Below are 17868 nucleotides of genomic sequence, written 5' to 3'. Positions count from 1 at the left end.
GTACACCAGAAACTAAAAATAACATTGTAAATCAACTATACTTCAATTAAAAAAAAAAGTAAGGGTGAAGACGAAAAGGGTCTTGCGACTAGCTTTTAAGTTAGCAAAAGATGTTCAATGAGCCATTAACATACAAATTAATCACCTTTAATATTTCAGTTGACCGTAGTTTTATTTTACTACGAAAACATCAAAACACCATTAACCGCAAACCTTAAACAACCACAGCCCTTGCACCCACCTCTACCTCTGTGGGGCTGTTGCCTCTGATGGCTGAAGAAATTTAACAGCCTCCAGGAGAATCTCCTGTTCAACACAGAACGAAGTGACACTCCCTTTCCCTGGATAGATGAAGAACTCAAGAAATACTTTTAACAAGTTACCTTGTCAAAAGCTTCTGTTGATAAGCACCAATCCCCCGCTCCCCAACCTTGGCTTGGCCATCCCCCGGCTCCTCTCCTTCACCTCACCTTAGTGACCAGCTTTTTGCCTGTTCCTCTCTGAATCCTGCTTACCTCTCTACTCCCACCCTTAGGAGTTTCCCCCACCCCACTTCATTTTCTACTCTTGCCTGATCAAGCCTTAGTTTAAGCACATCACTCTGGTTTATCAGTCATTTTAACTACACATACTTTTACAAATGATTCCACTCAGCAGCCTCTAACGTCCTAGGAGAATTTAACGTGAAGCTCGAAAGATCCATGTAGGTAGGTGGCAATGTAGGGTATAAATATATGGTTACCTTGTCTCGCTGCTTAAAAAAAATGACCTCCTCCACATGAAATTTTTGAACTTAGAAATAGATCAGAAGAAGCTAATGCTTATTTTGACAGTCCGTGTTTAAGCTGTTGGAAGTTATTTAAGAAACAATTTTCAATTAATTATATCTGAAGAAAGGTTGGCAATGTGTCTTATTTATTGAGTACCTATGTGTATAAATCACTGAGTAGGGACTGTCAGGATACAAAGATGAATGAATAAGGTAAGACATGGACACAAATAATCACAATTAAATGTAGAAAATATGATAAAGAGGGAGAGATGTAGAACAAGATATAAGACAAATGAGATTACATCCAGCTATAAAGGTTGCTCAAATGATATCTGGTGTGGGCCTTGAAAAATGTAAGCAGAGAGTTATTGGTGGGAGGGGGAGCAAAGGAATGGCAACGAGAAGGAAGTCCACGGAGGTAGGAAATTACGAGCCACAGTAAGAGGATGGGGATTAGCCCAATCTGGCCAGAAAGCAGAGAACACAAAACAGGGCTATACTCTGCCCTGTATGCTGAACATGGTATTTTGGACAAACTCATAAAGGAAAGAACTGAGGCCACAGGATTGGAATAGAATTTGAGTGAAAAAAGGGATGCAGAGATAGAAGAGAAAAGGACCAAGAACAGGTAATTAGGAATACCTACATTTAAAGGGCCTTACTGTCCCTGAAACTGCTCAGGAAGCAACGAGACCATTCCTGAGCACCATATTCTTTTATGAAAGGCAGATAGGAGAAAATAAATTCTACACTAGTCTAAAACCCAAGAAATAAATCATTCAGTACATCAAATTCTAAATGTATCAGTATCTGGGTACACCACCTAGTTATCACTAAAAGACATTTCTTACTCTGTTCAGAAGATAAACTGTTTTCAGCTATTAACTCCTATCTAAAATGATGCTGAACTCTAGAACTCATTTCTACACAATGAATGATAAGGTAAGGAGTCCGTTTCACCTAATTCACAAAAACAAACAGATCTTTGTGAAAACCTGCCCATGATATGCACAGATCTACAAGATCGACTGGGAAGTTCAATTAAGCAGAACAAAGTAAGACCAACAGAGCTTTATAAGTAGCTCTTCCCATTAGACCTAAAGGAAGAAAGGACCTCTAGTGAATACAATGCATCTAGGCGTGCTGACCTCCCAGGAGTCTTAAGTCATCTCTGAATCCCAAGAGTTTGGGACGGTACCTGACACTTCGGCTTCCTATAAATGTTTTATGAATGAGAAGAAAATGGAGAAAGAAGGGCCTAACAATCAATATTTCAGATTTACATAGCATAGGTATGTCCTAGGACCAGTATACAATTACAATATTCAATATACTCATGAATGATGTTTTAAATTATAACCCTCAGAGTCCACAAACGATCAGAAAAAGGCTGAGCTATACTTACTACACTATACTTTCTAAGCTTAGGGCCAGATAACGTACAAATAGATATTTTCCAATAATTTTAATATGTAATAGAACTAAAGGGTTTTTTCCACTGAGCCCTAAAATTAGTGAACTAGAATATACCCCATTCTTTAAACATCCCACTTAGTCATACTAGATATATTTAACTATATATTGTGTTCCAAAGGCTCTAATTTTGGCAATTTTCATAAGGAAAGAGTGCCATTGTTTATATAACAGTGTGACTGTTTGACCAGGCAGAGAGATGATTCTTAGTACCTTTATGGTTTCAGTGGGCACTCCAGGCTCTGGAACTTTATCCAAATAAGTGGTCAAGTCTTGATCAACATGTTCAAACACTAATGTTAGTTTGGTTTCTCTGTCTGTTCGTGACACTGTGCACACATCAAACAACCTAAAAGGAAAAAAAAAAAGAGGTATTAAGTAGGTGGTAACAGGCAAAGAAGTAACCTGTAAGTCTTACACATATCCCTCAATTTGATCATGTATGTAATTAGGGGGAAAAAAAGGACAGGTTTGATCATTCCTTGTGATACTACGTAAGGATACCTAATAGGATCTGATACTTTAATATCGATATGAAAGTTCAGGGGCAGAGCACTTGGTTAAGTGGTGACAAAATCCACAGTGGCAAAGAGAAAGCAACATGACTGCAACATGAGAATGCCTGCTTGGAGGGCTCCTTAGTTAAGATCTTAGGTAGAATTTGCTGATAGAGATAGTTTCAAAAACTGCAGCCTCTAGGAAAAATATGGTTCTTAGCTCACAGGTCAAGAACTATTAAAGAGACAGATTGAGCATTTTTTGGAGATGCTGGACTCTGCAATTTAGATTTTCCTGGAATTTAAGGTCTTATAATTATGCCTATGAAAATAACTATAATGGAATATGGAGAAATTTGGTTTATTTCTAAGAAAGCCTTCTCATCCTGGTGAATCAAGTCATTTCCCTGGAATGGGCATGAATTCTTAGTTTTAAAATTCCAAATATCATGCTAATAAAAATTGTGAAATTTTAACTTTTGGGGGGGGGCAGAAATTGCATTGGTAAACTATATTGCCCTTAGATGATAAAGGTAGATTGACAAACTTTATAATTATGTTTGGATGGGAGAATTCAATTCCTTCCGTAAAATCCTACAACGAATTCAAAATTTAAGTTTTAAGAACAAAGCCTTCAGTAGTCAAAAGAATTTTCAAGCCAAAGGACAGAATTTCCTTTAGCTTCAACAGACAAAGGATACTATCTGGCACATGAGATGCTCACCAAACATTTAAGGAGTTAAACACACCACCCATAAACAAGCTATAAATAAATTTCTTGACAAGAATGTAATATAAATACTAAGAAAAGGCTAATAAAAGTGCTCTTCATATTACTTTCTTTCATTTTTTAAAATGAAACAACACCTTCTTCAAAGAAACTAATTATAAATGTGCATATAACCCAGTTACTGAAATGCAGGGTTGACTCTCAGTTATCCACTTTGTACATTACCTCTTAAATTTTTAATGCCTAGCTGGTTCACCATGCCACTCTACTGCATTTCTGGGCTAAATGGGCTCCATACCTTTGGTACTTCAGTGTTAATCTAAAGTAAACTTTAAAAGAAACTAAGGAACACCATAATTAAGTTAAATCGATGGGGTGAACACCACCACCACCAACCACACATACTTTATAGCCAGGTCCAAACTCCTTTTTAATTTTGGGCAGCCTGGGGTGAGTTCTACAACTCCATTAAAATCAATTAGAATCAACAGAATTTCTTCCTTACGTTTGTCTACTTCCAAATATTCTGACTTCTAAGTTTTAATTATCTACTTATAAACTTAACTTTTTCTAAATTTCTAAAGTCTTCGAGTATCACTAATGTGACTTATTCTAAAAAGTTATTCTGACAAAGTAAAAACTCCTAACTAACAAATTTATTAAAAATAATGCCGTAAATCATATGCATGCCATACTGTGAAAAATATGATTGCTATCATGCATGGATCTGAAACCTGGGAAGTTTATGAAAACAACTCTTTCAATTTGGTAATTTGAGGTAACTACCATTTATTCATAGGCTCCTTTGAACCATCTTCTTTCCATTAAACCCACATACTTTGACAGCTTTACTCTTTTCTTCCTTTTTTTTTTTTAACATCTTTATTGGAGTATAATTGCTTTACAGTGATGTGTTAGTTTCTGCTGTATAACAAAGTGAATCAGCTATATGCATACATATCCCCATATCCCCTCCCTCTGGCATCTCCCTCCCACCCTCCTTAACCCACCCCACTAGGTGGTCACAAAGCACCGAGCTATGCGGCTGCTTCCCACTAGCTAACTATTTTACATTTGGTAGTGTACATATGTCCATGTCACTCTCTCACTTCGTCCCAGCTTACCCTTCCCCCTCCCCATGTCCTCAAATCCATTCTCTACATCTGTGTCTTTATTCCTGTCCTGCCCCTAGGTTCACCAGAACCTTTCTTTTTTTTTTTTTAGATTCCATATATATGTTAGCATACTGTATTTGTTTTTCTCTTTCTGACTTACTTCACTCTGTATGACAGACTCTACGTCCATCTACCTCACTACAAATAACTCAATTTCGTTTCTTTTTATGGCTGGGCTCAACATCTCTGATCATTAGAGAAATGCAAATCAAAACTACAATGAGGTATCACCTCACACCAGTCAGAATGGCCATCATCAAAAAATCTACAAACAATAAATGCTGGAGAGGCTGTGGAGAAAAGGGAACCCTCTTCCACTGTTGGTGGGAATGTAAACTGATACAGCCACTATGGAGAACACTACGGAGGTTCCTTAAAAAACTAAAAACAGAACTACCATATGACCCAGCAACCCCACTACTGGGCATATACCCTGAGAAAACCATAATTCAAAGAGTCAGGTACAGCAATGTTCATTGCAGCTCTATTTACAATAGCCAGGACATGGAAGCAACCTAAGCGTCCATCGACAGATGAATGGATAAAGAAGATGTGGCAAATATATACAATGGAATATTTTTTCTTCCTTTTGAAGAAGAAAAAGGAGTTCCACAATTACCAAGCTTCTTTATATCTGTTGCTTCTATTTTTGTGATAAAATGAAACAGTAATGAACCAAAAATGGCCTGTACTAAAATCAAATACAAACATGGGAACTGCATCATTACAGCTGTGCTTCTTAAACATTACTTTCAAAATGTTTTCTATTATAAGTAATACATTTCCTTAATTAAAAAATACATTGTTTATCACTGCCTCCAGTCAGTAAACAACTAGTAACTCCAGTTCTTACTACACTTATGGTTTGTAATACATAAGACGTTTTAGTAATTTCCAAAAGAAAAAAAATTTTTGACAGGGACATAGCCGGAGAATGAAGTGATCATAAAACACTGCTAAACCGAAGGGTCACTTGTTCCCAAACCGTTGTTAGTTACCTAACAGCCCTGGCAGCATGCTATGTTGCTTCATCTCACTGAAACCATTTTCAAACACTCTGTATGACACAATGCAAGAATAACATCTAACCCACCCAAGTTATTTTTCTCCAAGTTATATCACTCTTATATCACTCTCTTCAATTTATTAAGATTCACTGTTGCTGCCTGCAGCACCTGGACTCCACACCTGAGATATGCAAAGGTGAGCTCCCTGGAGCCCCTGTTAATTGCGCAAATGATAAGCCATGGAGAAAAGGCACTAATTTTAATTGACAATTTCTTTTTAAAGTGGATTTTTAAAGACACACATTTAAAGATTAGATACAGAGTAGAATATTCTTGTATAAATTTTAGTGTATATAATTATATATTCTTCTAGGCTACAAAAAGAATGGTGTTTATTAGAAGTGGCTCACGCTGGTTCAAGGAGATAATGCTTTTTATTTTTTTAAGGTGCCGTTATTAATTTTATTTGGGAAATGGAGCCTATTACCGTCTCCTTAGAAATTCAAAAGTGACATCGAGGGAAGTAAAAGTCCTAGAAGAACCTGTAGGTTTTGGGCTCCAATGCTGGCCATCAACATCCAATAGACCCAGTACCGTACAGAAGACATTTTGGGAAATACTACTCTATACTAAAACATGAAATTTAGTCTGACTTAATTGCTTAGTAAAGATTATCATAGTAAAATTAAATTACATTAGTCATAATGGGTAGAAAATGCATTTTGAATCAACAGCTATAAATACTAATCTTAGGAATTTTAGAACATAATATTTTTGATGCTTTCTTGTCTACAATGACTCTATCTGGAATCATCCCAAAGCAAATAATAATCACTTCAGTGGGCAATAAAGAGAAGATAGATGCTGTAATAAAACCAATAAGTCTCACATAAAGCAACCAAACTAAACAAGAACTGAATGAAACCCCTGGTGTTTGGCAGGAGGTTAACAATCTGTAATATATTTATATAAATCAATGAGGAATGTGGTCAAGCTACCTATAACCTCTATAACTTGCAAAACAAAAGAGCCAGACGGGTCTGAACATTTGAAAATAAACCCTGGGAAATAACTTCAACTGTTTGATTCCTTGTGTCGACCAACATCTTAAAGCTTTCTAAAACCATTCTATTTTTTTTGCTATTCAGTAAACTGACAAAAATACCATTTCAGTGATTGCATAACTACAGTTCCATAAGAGAAATATAATCACATTGTGTTGAGGACGAACAAAAATATCTCAGATGACTTTTAGAGGAAATGAAAACTACCATTCAAAATTTATCCATTAGAGCTTATTAGCTTAACGCGATCCAAGTGAAGGTTCAAAAAGTAGTTCTCAGCATTCACTGAGTCTACGAATCCAGTTTAGCTGCGCAAAACAAAATCCAAAAAAGGCAGATAGGTCATTATCATTTTACAATTAAGTCAGCCAAGCCCCTAACTATCCCATAAAATAAGTCCTCTCCCTGTCTCTATTGTCCTGACCCCCCAGCTGCAGGGCAGAGAGCAAGCACTGCGGTCCAGCACAGCACTCAGCTTTCCAGCTGTCCTAGTGATGTAATTATCTCATAACAAAATATCTCCATGAATTAACTCTGCATCCTACCCACTGTAATTCGGAATGACTGCCTCCTGTTCATGTTCTCCATTTAATTTGCTATTCTGGATCTATTGCATAGGCAAGTTGTCTTCATCTAATGGATGGGGTTACATCCAATAAGGTTTGGGATTTCCAAAGATTACAATTTACAAAGGTCTCCCAAACAACATGCTCTGTAAACACAAACCCTGCCTTTCTATTGTGGTTATAATAAAAGGGAAATCTGCATTACTTGCTGTGATTAAACTCTGACCTGTCACAGGAAGTTCTATAAGGATTTTTTTTCCTGTCGCTTTTTTTCATACTCTTGAATGTTTGGACATCAAATAGTTAAAGATCTGTGAGATGTCTGGCACAGCTGCCGAAGGGTGCTAAACAAAATTTTATTTGAACTACAGGCAGTCTTCAGAATTGAGAAGCAGTTTTAAAAAATCTCTAACCTCTTCCTCTATAGTCCACGAAGCACATTCTTTGGCTACAGTTTGCATGCACCAAATTTATGTTCACACCTCCCAATAACCCTACACTACTGGAAACTGGCCAGGGTATTTTCCTTTTGCTCATTAAATAAGGAGTGTGTGTGCACTTATTCTCAACCAGCACTGAATGGTGTAATTCCAGAAGTATTTGCCACTAACAATAATGAACCTGCTGCTAGAAGGAAATCGCCATTTCAGCAGTACCTGTAAACCTTTATCAGTGTGGGCACTGTACTGTGCAGGCACTGTACTTGGTTTTAGAGATTCCAACAGATCTAAGATGGGTACCATTTTTAAGAGCTTCATATCCAGTTGGGGGGAGAGACAACTGACATGTAAAACTACAAGCAATGATATATGGCTATGTATTAATTCCAAATTAATTCTACAAACACTATGTGAAACTTTATATATCAACATCAAAGTAAATTCATTCTACATCCTATTACAGTAGACACCTGTGATGTTTACCTTTCCAAGATCCATTCTCTCTTCTGGAAACCATAACCTCATTTCTTGTTGAGGAACCGCTCCTACCCCATACACTCAGGCAATATATTCGTGGGGTACATGCGCAGGATGGCACGTAACCTACCCTGGACAGAGTGACAATGACTGATTTAGGGATGGACAGGACCATGAGAATTGGTCCCAGGAATTTTACTAGATCTTCTGGGAAAGTAGAGCTCTCTTTATTCTGGGATTACCAAACTGGCAACAGATTAGCCTGCAGCTGCTGGTGGCCATCTCTGCCACCACTGTAGAGCCCACCATGGAATGCAGCCAACACCGAAGAGAGCCAGAGCAGAGAGATGATAGGCAAGAGATTCCGGATGACATCATTTAAGCACCTGGACCCACTTGTGCCCAACCTACCCCTGGATTTATTACTTACGTGAGCCAGTAATGTTGCTTTTGTGCTTACCCAGTATGAGCTGGGTTTTATTACTTACAACAAAAAATAGTCCTAAGACATCTATAAACATTTTGAAATAATTAAAAGACTTTAAACATCAATATCTGACCTCAAATACATCTTATGTATTAGACAAACTGAATTAAGCTCAAGCACATAGCTTAATTAGTAGGAGTTTCCTCTAGGTGACTATACCAGTTCCCTGACTTGCTGGGAGACTATTCGCCTTAAGAGGTTTCTCCATGAGCCTGCCGGCTGGGGAACAGTAATTGACAGCAGCAGAGCCGAATAATTAATCTCTCCTAAGGAGCCATGTGGCCTCTTCCCAGGATTCCTCCTTGTGGTTCCCTTGTCTGACCACAGAGGCATTTTATGGAGAAAAAGTAGAGAAAGAAAGCAAGAGAGACAAGCTCATTGCAAATGGGAATATGGAACCTATAGCGTCAGAAAGGCCTGGGTAAGGAGAAGTGAGGAGGCAAGGAGAAGCATTTAAAAATCATACAAAGGTACTGAGTTTAGTTAAAGGTTGAATCCAACGCTCAGAGATCTGTTCTCCCAAAACCCCTCGTTAAGCAACCCCCCTTCCACTAGCTGTTGTTGAAAAGTGGAAACGCACAGGGACGCCCCATAAGTAATAACCCCAAAGCAGGGAAACCCCTTTGTGATCATACTGTTGTTACACTGAAGGCTACCACAATCTGACAGGGGAATGCAAAGCCAACACCTTTTATTTACTAACTCATTTTATTCCTTATAGCCTTAAAAAGAGTGTTCATAAGGAAGTTTCATAGTTCATCTTCTTCCAGTTCATCTTTAGAGTTTCTACTAACCTCGTTTCAGCTTCTATCTACATGTACCTGGCAATGTGGATCCATGAGTTAATATTTTTGCATCCATTAACCAAAAAGTGTTTTACAAATAAAATGGGAATCCCCCATATTGGGCAAGTTTACACGATGTGACTTGCACTACAGTAAATATTTAAAATAGAGCAAACAGTAAAAACTTGCATATATGGAAACACACTGCTATCATAGGGTAGTGCAAAACTGGTGCACTGTAAGCTGGGCCCCAAATAAGCTATTTGGGCTGTCTTAATGGGTATATAGGATACTGTATACTGCTCTCTTCATATTCAAGATGAATTCCTGAAATGGACATTAAATAACAGAATTCAAACTTCTTTCATAGTCCTATAGCAAGCACTGGAGGCACTCATATTTCAAGCACAATCCTTCAAACTGCTAATGCATTTTATCTGAATCAAAGGCAGAGAGAAGAATGAGGTAGTAACATCACTCTGTTATGCTAAGTATATACTATTATGGGAAAAAAGGAAACATTACTCCGGAGCTAAAACACACGAGGAAATCACAGAAGCCTACTTGTTCTCTTATAGGGAAGAGAATGGTAGCAGGGGCAAAATATTCTGAGTCACCACGTGGATCACCATCTCCACAAAGTCAAGAGAAAGAAAACAGAGGCAGGTAGACAACGACCTCACACTTCTGCTGAGTCCAGTCCCGATACAAAATAGTTTTCTAAGTTCAGAAACAACATAAAGTCAACTCTATAAAAAGAAGAAATCTGCTGAGAAAATTCAGTACCATTATGTCTTGATTAGAATAAACACCATTCACCAACTCCAGCTACAGTGTAGGAATGAGACATTACTCTTGCACCCAGTGAAGGCTCCACCTAGACATGATTACCTTAGTTTTAGCCTTTTCCTTACACAACAGTTAGCTTCACAAACACAGATACATGGGTCAAAATAAGGGCCTGATAAGAGTGAATGGATTAAATGATTCATAAACCTGTGACATTTGGTGTGAGGGTGGGGTTCAGGGGCCCCAAGTCATAAACCCTACTGGCAGATCAGAGATTACAGATTAGCAAACTAAAGACAGCCTTAAAACTGGAAGTACCTCTCCATACTTTTTTACTCTTTTCTTTTAACTCTCTAGAGCATCTAGTACGGTGTCTAACACACTGTAGATGTTCAATGTCTACTGAATGAATTAAACTTTTCAAAATTATAACTCAGGGAAAAGTTGGGAGCAAAGTAAAAGAGAGGACTTCAGAGATGCCATTAGGAAAGCATGGCATGCTGAGGAAGCGAAATCTTGTAACTGATGTTAAATGAGGACTCACACGCTAATATATCACATTTACTAACTAACATTTGTTAGTTTGCTCCCCACTAGCTCCTTCTATGTATTTTGACTTTTTTAGTGCTCATAACAACACTACGAAATGGTACTCGTTCTTATAGATGAAGAAACAGACGTATGTATACAAATGTTCATTGCAGCATCATTCATAATAGCCAAAAATAGAAACAACCCAAACGTCTTATCGATTGATAAATGGATAAACATAACATGGTATTAACCATATAGTGGAATCTTATTTAGTAATAAAAGGGATGAAGTACAGATACATGCTATGACATGAAAAAACCTTGAAAAGTTTATGGTAAGTGAAAGAAACCAATCACAAAAGGCCACATATTTCATAATTCCTTTTACATGAAACCTCCAGAATAGGCAGATCCGTAGAGACAGAAAGTAGATTAGTGGTTGCCTAGGGCCGGGGGTGGTGGGAGACGAAGGAGGGGAAGGAATGAAAATAACTGCTAACGGGTACTGGGTTTCTTTCTGGGTAATAAAATGTAAGATCATGGTGATAGCTGCCCAACTCGTAAATATACTAAAAACCACTGAACTGTATACTTATATGGGTGAATTTGATAGTATGTAAAGTGTATTTCAATAAAGCTGTTTCAAAGCAAAAAGAGGAAAGAAACAGTCATAGAGAGGTTTGGTACTTTGCCTAAGGCCCAGGCACTGTAAGTGGTGAAGATGGGATCTGAAATCAGGCTGTCTGGTTCCCAAGTCTGATTTCCTTACCATTGTGCAATCCTACCTCTGTATGTAGCACAGCCTTTGGGGCAAGAGACCTCTCTGTGGCAAATGAGACACACTACTGACAGGTATTGTGGTAATGCCAACTCCCAAATGTCTTTGTTTAACTTGGCTATACCAGTATATATGTGTTCCATCCTGGGCTGAAAAAAAATGTTCAGAAAATTCACAGGAAAGATAAAATAAAGCTGAAGACTGTTGATCTCCTAGACCCTCTTCTCTTATGTCCTTCCCTTGACCGGCTAGAAAATGACACACTCAACAGAGCTTGACAAAGATATTTCAATCTCAGAAATACATGAGTTAAATGATATTTTTGAAAGCAAAGTGAGCAGCTCTGGCCTGAGTCAGAATGAGTGCATGAACATTCTGGCCAACTTTCAACATTCAGTTCTGTCTCCATTTCTGACCTGCAAAAGCCCTGTTCTCCAGCTTTGGGCCTCTCTTGAGGAAAAACGACGAATCAGCCAAAACTAGGCAGCCGTCTGTGATGAAGACTGTCTGCTGGGTCTTAGAAAAAAACCAACCAAATTTTACCTACACTGTAAGCCAAAAATCTTTCATAATCACATCCTTACTAGGTGAGTAAAGCTATCCCAGCACTAATTCACTCAGGTACTTATGATTAGGTTATTATCTAATAAAACAACCACTGAAGTTAGTTCCTTTTAAGAAAACATAAACAACCATAAACATAGGAAAAAATGTTAAACTATCGTAATAACTTAAAGAAACATAAATGAAACCATCAGTGATATACTATTTAAGCCCCTCAAACTGGGTAACAAAAATGTTTAAATGATAAAATGGCACAACATTTGTGAGCGTTTGTGAAAATGTGCCCACATGACTGTAGGAGTACAAACTGGTAAAAAGCTTTTCTGAAGAGTCATCTGGAAAAACAAACACACACACACACACACACACACACACACACACACACACACACACACACATACACATAGGTATCATGTGGCCCTTAAAATGATGATACAGATTCATATTTATTGAACATGGAGAGGCATTCATGATATATTATTAAAAGAAAATTCAGGCTTCAAAAGAAAATGTACAGTATGATTCCACATATGTAAACAAAATGGTAGAAAGATAAATCAAGATGCTAACAGTGGCTAGCTCTAGGTGATGAAATTATGGAACTGTGTTTTCTGCTATTTGCCTATCTGAACTTACTACAATGAGAACTTATCAATTTTTAACAAGAAAAAAATCACCATTTCAAAAACAAGAATTATAAAAGCTTTTTTTCTCCTTCAAGTTTTTTTCCTTCCATCACTCATATACTTCTCTTCAGTCTGCTCCACTAAGTTAATGAGACAATCCTGACCATCAATTCTGAAAAGGTAGTTTTAAAAATTAAATATGTTAAATCAAATTCTTAATTTTGTTCTAGGGGAAAAAAGCAATATGCATGCATTACTGCCTCACTGAAGGTATGTGTTTTTCAATCCTCCCCAGTATGGACTAACTCTACAAAAAGAATGTAGGAAAAATAAAATTACTTTTCTGATATCTGGCTAAAAGGTCAAACGTAGCAGAGTTACCATGAAGTAAACGAGAAACAATAGCTCAAAAATTCTTCAAATTACTCTATTGTTCATCATACAAGCCAAGAAAGAAAGAAAGAAAAAAATTTCTCCATGGCAAAATTATGGACTTTTATAAATATGGGGAGCTTTAGAGATTATCTGGTTCTATGCAGTTGTTTTACAGATGAGGAAACACAGGCCAAGACAGTGCAGAGTGTCAAAACTAACAGAAAGAATAAGACACCTGGGTCTCAGACTTCCCTGGTGGCACAGTGGTTAAGAATCCACCTGCCAATGCAGAGGACACGGGCTCGAGCCCTGGTCTGGGAAGATCCCACATGCCGTGGAGCAACTAAGCCCGTGTGCCACAACTACTGAGCCTGTGCTCTACAGCCCGTGAGCCACAACTACTGAAGCTCGCGAGCCACAACTACTGAAACCTGTGAGCCACAACTACTGAAGCCCGCGCACCTAGAGCCCGTGCTCCACAACAAAAGAAGCCACCTCAGTGAGAAGCCTGCACACCGCAACAAACAGTAGCCCCCGCTCACTGCAACTAGAGAAAGCCTGTGTGCAGTAACGAAGACCCAACACAGCCAAAATACAATAAATTAAAAAGAAACAAAAAAGACACCTGGATCTCATGACAGAATTCAGTGTCCTTATTAATGCAATAAGGTATAAGCGACCAAAATAACGAAAATATGATTTTTAGAAAGGCATTAAAAATGAACATCTAACATCTTACATTTAAAATCAGATCTATTCCAGCAAAATTTCCAGGAATGATTTTTTAAGAACTGAGAAAAAATTCTATAAGTATATTTTAAGAACACCATCAGGGGGCTTCTCTGGTGGTGCAGTGGTTAAGAACCCGCCTGCCAATGCAGGGGATCCGGGTTCGAGCCCTGGTCCGGGAAGATCCCACATGCTGAGGAGCAACTAAGCCCGTGCGCCACAACTACCGAGCCTGAGTTCCAGAGCTTGCGCGCCACAACTACTGAGCACGTTGCCTAGAGCCCATGCTCCGCAACAAGAGAAGTCACCGCAATGAGAAGCTAGCGCACTGCAACTAAGAGTAGCCCCCTCTCGCCGCAACTAGAGAAAGCCCGCGTGTAGCAACGAAGGCCCAACACAGCCAAAAATAATAAGTAAATTAAATAAATAAATTTATTTTTTAAAAATTAAAAAAAAAGATCATCGGGCTTCCCTGGTGGCGCAGTGGTAGAGAGTCCACCTGCCAATGCAGGGGGCACGGGTTCGTGCCCCGGTCCGGGAAGATCGCACATGCTATGGAGCGGCTAGGCCCGTGAGCCATGGCCACTGAGCCTGCGCGTCCGGAGACTGTGCTCCGCAACGGGAGAGGCCACAACAGTGAGAGGCCCGCGTACCGGGAAAAAAAAAAAAAAAAAAACAAACATCATCAGGAAACTATATTAGAAGATTAGAAAACAGAACACAGTTGGAAAAGTTGAAAGAACTGGTATCTCTATCAACTGCTAAACTTAAGGATCTGAAGTTAGGCTTCTTTCAGATGCAAAAATGTGTAAATATTAAGTTATGATTTAATATGTCCACACTTTAATTTTATTTTAGAGTTTGATCTTTATTTTAGGAATATTTCAGATAATAAGGTAAATATTTCATAGTGTTAAGAGCAATTAAAAACCAAAGTAGGTAAGAATTTGGAAATGTAGCTGTAACCGTATCTCTTCCACGGCAGAAGTTTTCTTTTGCAAAAACCAGAGGACCAACTCATCCTGGGAATCTTTTAGGCCACTGGGTGTTCCACACAAGTAATTATTTTGAACACCTGATTCTTAGTCAAGTCCCCAAAATATTTTTTAAAGTTAAAAAATTTAATGGAATTCTTTGAGGCAAGCATTGAACATTTTCTTGACTTTTTAAGCACAATGTACTAATTATGTTTTACTGATGAATGACTCATGGTCATTATTATTAACATTAAATTATAATCATTTAATTCAGCATCATTATTATGATCCTTTATCTGAGTGCTTTCTAGGCACATGAACATGAAGCAAGGAGATTGTGACATACTATAAGTCAAAAAGCAAAGAAAACAGCAAGAGATAAGTAAGTCATCACCTACAAGGGAAACTCAGTAAGATTAACAGCCAATTTCTCATAAGAAACCACAGAGGGCAGGGACTTCCCTGGTGGCGGAGTGGTTAAGAATCTGCCTGTCAATGCAGGCGACACGGGTTTGATCCCTGGTCCGGGAAGATCCCACACGCTGAGGAGCAACTCAGCACACACACCACAGCCCGTGCACCACAACTACTGAGACTGCGCACTAGAGCCCGTGAGTCACAACTACTGAGCCCGCGCACCTAGAGCCCGTGCTCCGCAACGAGAAGCCACAGCAATGTGAAGCCCGCGCACCGCAAGAAGAGTAGGCCCCACTCGCCTCAACTAGAGAAAGCCCTCGTGCAGCAACAAAGACCCAACACGGCCAAAAATAAATTAAAAATAAAATAAAATAAAACAAAATTAAAGTGCAACTGTTAACCAGGAATTCTAGATAAAAACTATCCTTTATAAATGAAGGTGAAGTTAAGACATTTCCAGATAAACAAAAGCTGAGGGAGTTTCTTGCCATTAGACCCATCCTAGAAGAAATGCTAAAGGGAGTCCTTCAGGTTGAAATGAAAGGATACTAGGCAGTGACTCAGAGCCATATGAAGAAATAAAGATCACTGGCAAAGGTAACTGACCACACAGGTAAATATAAAAGCCAGTATCACTGTATTTTGGTTTGGACTCTTTTTTCTTAATATAATTAAAAAGACAAATGCATATGACAATAATTATAAATTTATGTTAATGGCTACACAATGCATAAAGATGTAATTTGTGACAATAATAACATAAAGGGGAAAAGGCAGAGCTGTATAGGAAAAAAGTTTTTATATACTATAGAATGTAAGTTAGTACTATTTCAAGCTAGATTTTTATAAGTTTAAGATATTAATTGTAATCTCCAGCATAATCATTAAGAAATTCTCTGTTTCAAAACGTTTTCACACCCTGAGAAATACTTTCTTGAATCTCCTCTCTAATCTATCATTTACAAGCCCCTAGAATGAGCCTGGAACTGTACATATCAGGGACTTTACATATGTAAACTCGTTGAGTTCTTCAACATCCCTATTGTGGGTATTATTACTCTCATTTTACAGATGAAGAAGTTGAGATTCAGAGGATAATTTGTCCAGAGTGACAGAACAGGTATGACACAAAATCAGGATTTCAATTAGAAACCTTCACAGACTTCTCTCTCCTCCTTGATGTGGACCTTCAACATCCAGAGTCTCAGGTCCTGTTCTCTTTTCACTCAATGCAGCACCACCACTACCACAACATAACCAACAACAAATGGCCATGGCTTCAGATAGTACCTAAAGGCTGACAAATCCCCAATCTGTCTCTCTCCAAAATAATTCTCTCCCCAAAGTCCACATCCAGTTTACCTCTTGGAAAACTTCAACCAATATTCTGAACATCTCAGTTTCAAAGTATCTGGGACAGAGCTCATCCTCTTTGGTGAACCACACCATCCAACCTATTTTCCAAGCCCAGAAACCTTCAAGTAATCCGAGATTCTTCCCTTTCCCCAAATATCCAGTCAACCACCAATTCTACCACTCAAATGTTTCTCCGTCCACTGCTACATCCCCAGTTCAGTACTCATCACTCTTACCTAAACTTCTACAGAGGGCCTTTATCCTGTGTTCCTGCCTCGTGGAGACTCCCTGTACTCACCCCTCATTCTGGGTAGTGGAACTTCTACAATGTACATCTGATCATTACACTGAACAAATGCATTTAGCCAACAAACGTTCACTCAATATTTGTTATTTTCTAGCATTGTACTGGGTGCTGGGGACAGAAAGATCAAAGGATAAAATAGATTTTCTTATGTTGTTCAGAGTCTAGTGAGATGGCAGACCTAAGTAGATGAATACCAACTAAGCTGGAAATGCTGAGGTAGAGATAAATATAGGGTATTTTAAGAGTAATCAAGAGGGGCATCTCACCCAGACTTGTAGGAAAAGGTCTGTAGAAGTGACAGTGGAACGGTCTTCGACCATCAGGAGTTACCCAAGCAAGTGGCAAAGAAAGGGCGCTAAAGACCAAGAGAAGGTAAGAGCAAAGGGACAGCAAGAAGTCCCACTGGAGAGAACTCTTGCATGCCACAAGACACTTGTATCCTGTGGGAAACGGGTCTCTTCTTTTGATTTTTAAATAGCTCATTCTGATGAGCAGGAGTAAGAGGGGAATAGGGGCAAGAAGACCAGCATAAGGAGTTGCCACAGTTACACAGGGAAAATAAAGAGGGCCTGTCCTAAGGAACTGGCAGCAAGGACGGAGAGGAGATACAGATTCCAGAGATATTTAGGAGGTTGAATTGGCAGGACTCGCTAAGTGTCTGAATGTGGCGGGGGTGGAGGGATGAGGACGGAGGAGAAGCCAAGGATGACTCATAGGCTTTTGACTTTGGGGACTTGGTGCCACCCCATGAGATACAGCAGTGTTCCCAGACCTTTGGTTTCCAGGGGCCTGTAAAATTTCCAACAAATTTAGGGCTCTGACAGCAGGCTGTCAGCTAAAGACATAAATATACCCTACCATCTACTATCAACAACATCTCATAAAGAAAGCACATTTTAACACCCAAAATGTAAATAGATTTAGCCTTCTGAAAAATTCACCAC

The 17868-nt window shown here is 38.7% G+C and overlaps 1 protein-coding gene across 1 annotated transcript in view; it reads right to left on the bottom strand.

The window, feature by feature from the left end:
• The window catches only part of CDK6 (cyclin dependent kinase 6), a 219279-nt gene that overhangs the window by 158565 nt on the left and 42846 nt on the right, over positions 1-17868 (bottom strand). The window contains exon 2 of the mRNA XM_007461886.1: positions 2459-2594. Coding sequence (XP_007461948.1) covers positions 2459-2594 — 136 coding nt within the window. The remainder of the gene's footprint in view (positions 1-2458; positions 2595-17868) is intronic.

Source organism: Lipotes vexillifer, unplaced genomic scaffold (genome assembly GCF_000442215.2).
Source record: "Lipotes vexillifer unplaced genomic scaffold, Lipotes_vexillifer_v1.1 scaffold663, whole genome shotgun sequence".
Taxonomy (NCBI): domain Eukaryota; kingdom Metazoa; phylum Chordata; class Mammalia; order Artiodactyla; family Lipotidae; genus Lipotes; species Lipotes vexillifer.
This window is presented reverse-complemented; position numbering and strand designations above follow the sequence as displayed.